The sequence below is a fragment of the Bison bison genome, unplaced genomic scaffold (genome assembly GCF_000754665.1).
Source record: "Bison bison bison isolate TAMUID 2011002044 unplaced genomic scaffold, Bison_UMD1.0 scf7180017864456, whole genome shotgun sequence".
Taxonomy (NCBI): Eukaryota; Metazoa; Chordata; class Mammalia; order Artiodactyla; family Bovidae; genus Bison; species Bison bison.
The window spans coordinates 208,334-209,376 of NW_011495018.1; the positions used below are offsets into that span (position 1 = coordinate 208,334).

At 66.5% G+C, this 1,043-nt stretch overlaps 1 protein-coding gene across 1 annotated transcript in view; it reads right to left on the minus strand.

The window, feature by feature from the left end:
- INPP5A (inositol polyphosphate-5-phosphatase, 40kDa) overlaps positions 1–1,043 on the minus strand; it is a 109,579-nt gene that overhangs the window by 81,768 nt on the left and 26,768 nt on the right. Inside the window, exon 3 of the mRNA XM_010859554.1 lies at positions 19–119. Coding sequence (XP_010857856.1) covers positions 19–119 — 101 coding nt within the window. The remainder of the gene's footprint in view (positions 1–18; positions 120–1,043) is intronic.

Genomic DNA, 1,043 nt, shown 5'->3' on the forward strand with positions numbered 1-1,043 from the left:
AGCTGCCCCCAGACTTACTTGACAAACTTGTCAACGTGCGACATGGACGCTTCATAGTTCTTCCCTCCGAACTCCTGGCAGTGCAGGGCCAGGAAGTGCGGCCTGTGAGCGCGCACGACCTGTAGGGAGAGGCAGGCGTCAGGGCGGCCCCACCCCCGGGCCCTATGCTGAGGCTCAGGGAGCTCCTGGTCTCTCAGGAACGCTGGTGTCTCCGCCATGGCGGGAGGTCCTGTGTCGGCCACAGAGCAGCGGGCAGGGCCCAGAGGACAGCCGTCCTGACACTGCTGTGGCCCCGCGGGGGTGCGGGTGCACGCATGTCGTGTGTGTGTGTCGGGGCTGTGCACACGTGTGTGCATGTTTCCCACCATCTAGGAGGCAGCAGGGCTTTCCTGGTGGCTCAGAGAGTGAAGAACCTGCCTGCAATGCGGGAGACCTGGGTTCAATCCCTGGGTCGGGAGGATCCCCTGGAGAAGCGAATGGCGACCCACATCCCACAGACACAGGAGCCTGGCGGGCCTCAGTCCACGGGGCCACAGACAGTCAGACTCAACTGAGCGACTAACACAGCACAGGAGAAGCAGAGCTGTCCGCGAGGGCCCGCGCTGTCTCACGCCCACTCGCACTTGAACCCCAGCCCACCCCCTGGCGAGGTGGACAAGCTGCAGCGGTCAGCGGAACTGGGAGCAGCCACGCAGTGGCAGGCAGCAGAGCCGGCGGGCCCACTGCCCCGGGCTTGGCTCAGCCCAGCCCCCGGGGCCGGGCCTGCAGCATCTCCCTGGTCACCAGGGTCCACTCCGGGCGTCAACCAGACTGGCCCCAAGGCGGCGCCCTGCCGCGCCTCCCGCCTGTCATTCAACCTCAACCATGGAGCTCTCCTCGGAGCTGCAGCCTTGCAGCCTGGAGGCTCTGCCAGGAGTACAAGAGGGCCGTCCTGAGGGGGGAGCCGTCCTTAAGGGGGAGCTGTCCTGAGTGGGGGAGCCGTCCTGAGTGGGGGAGCCGTCCTGAGGTGGGGAGTCGTCCTAAGGGGGAGCTGTCCTGAGTGG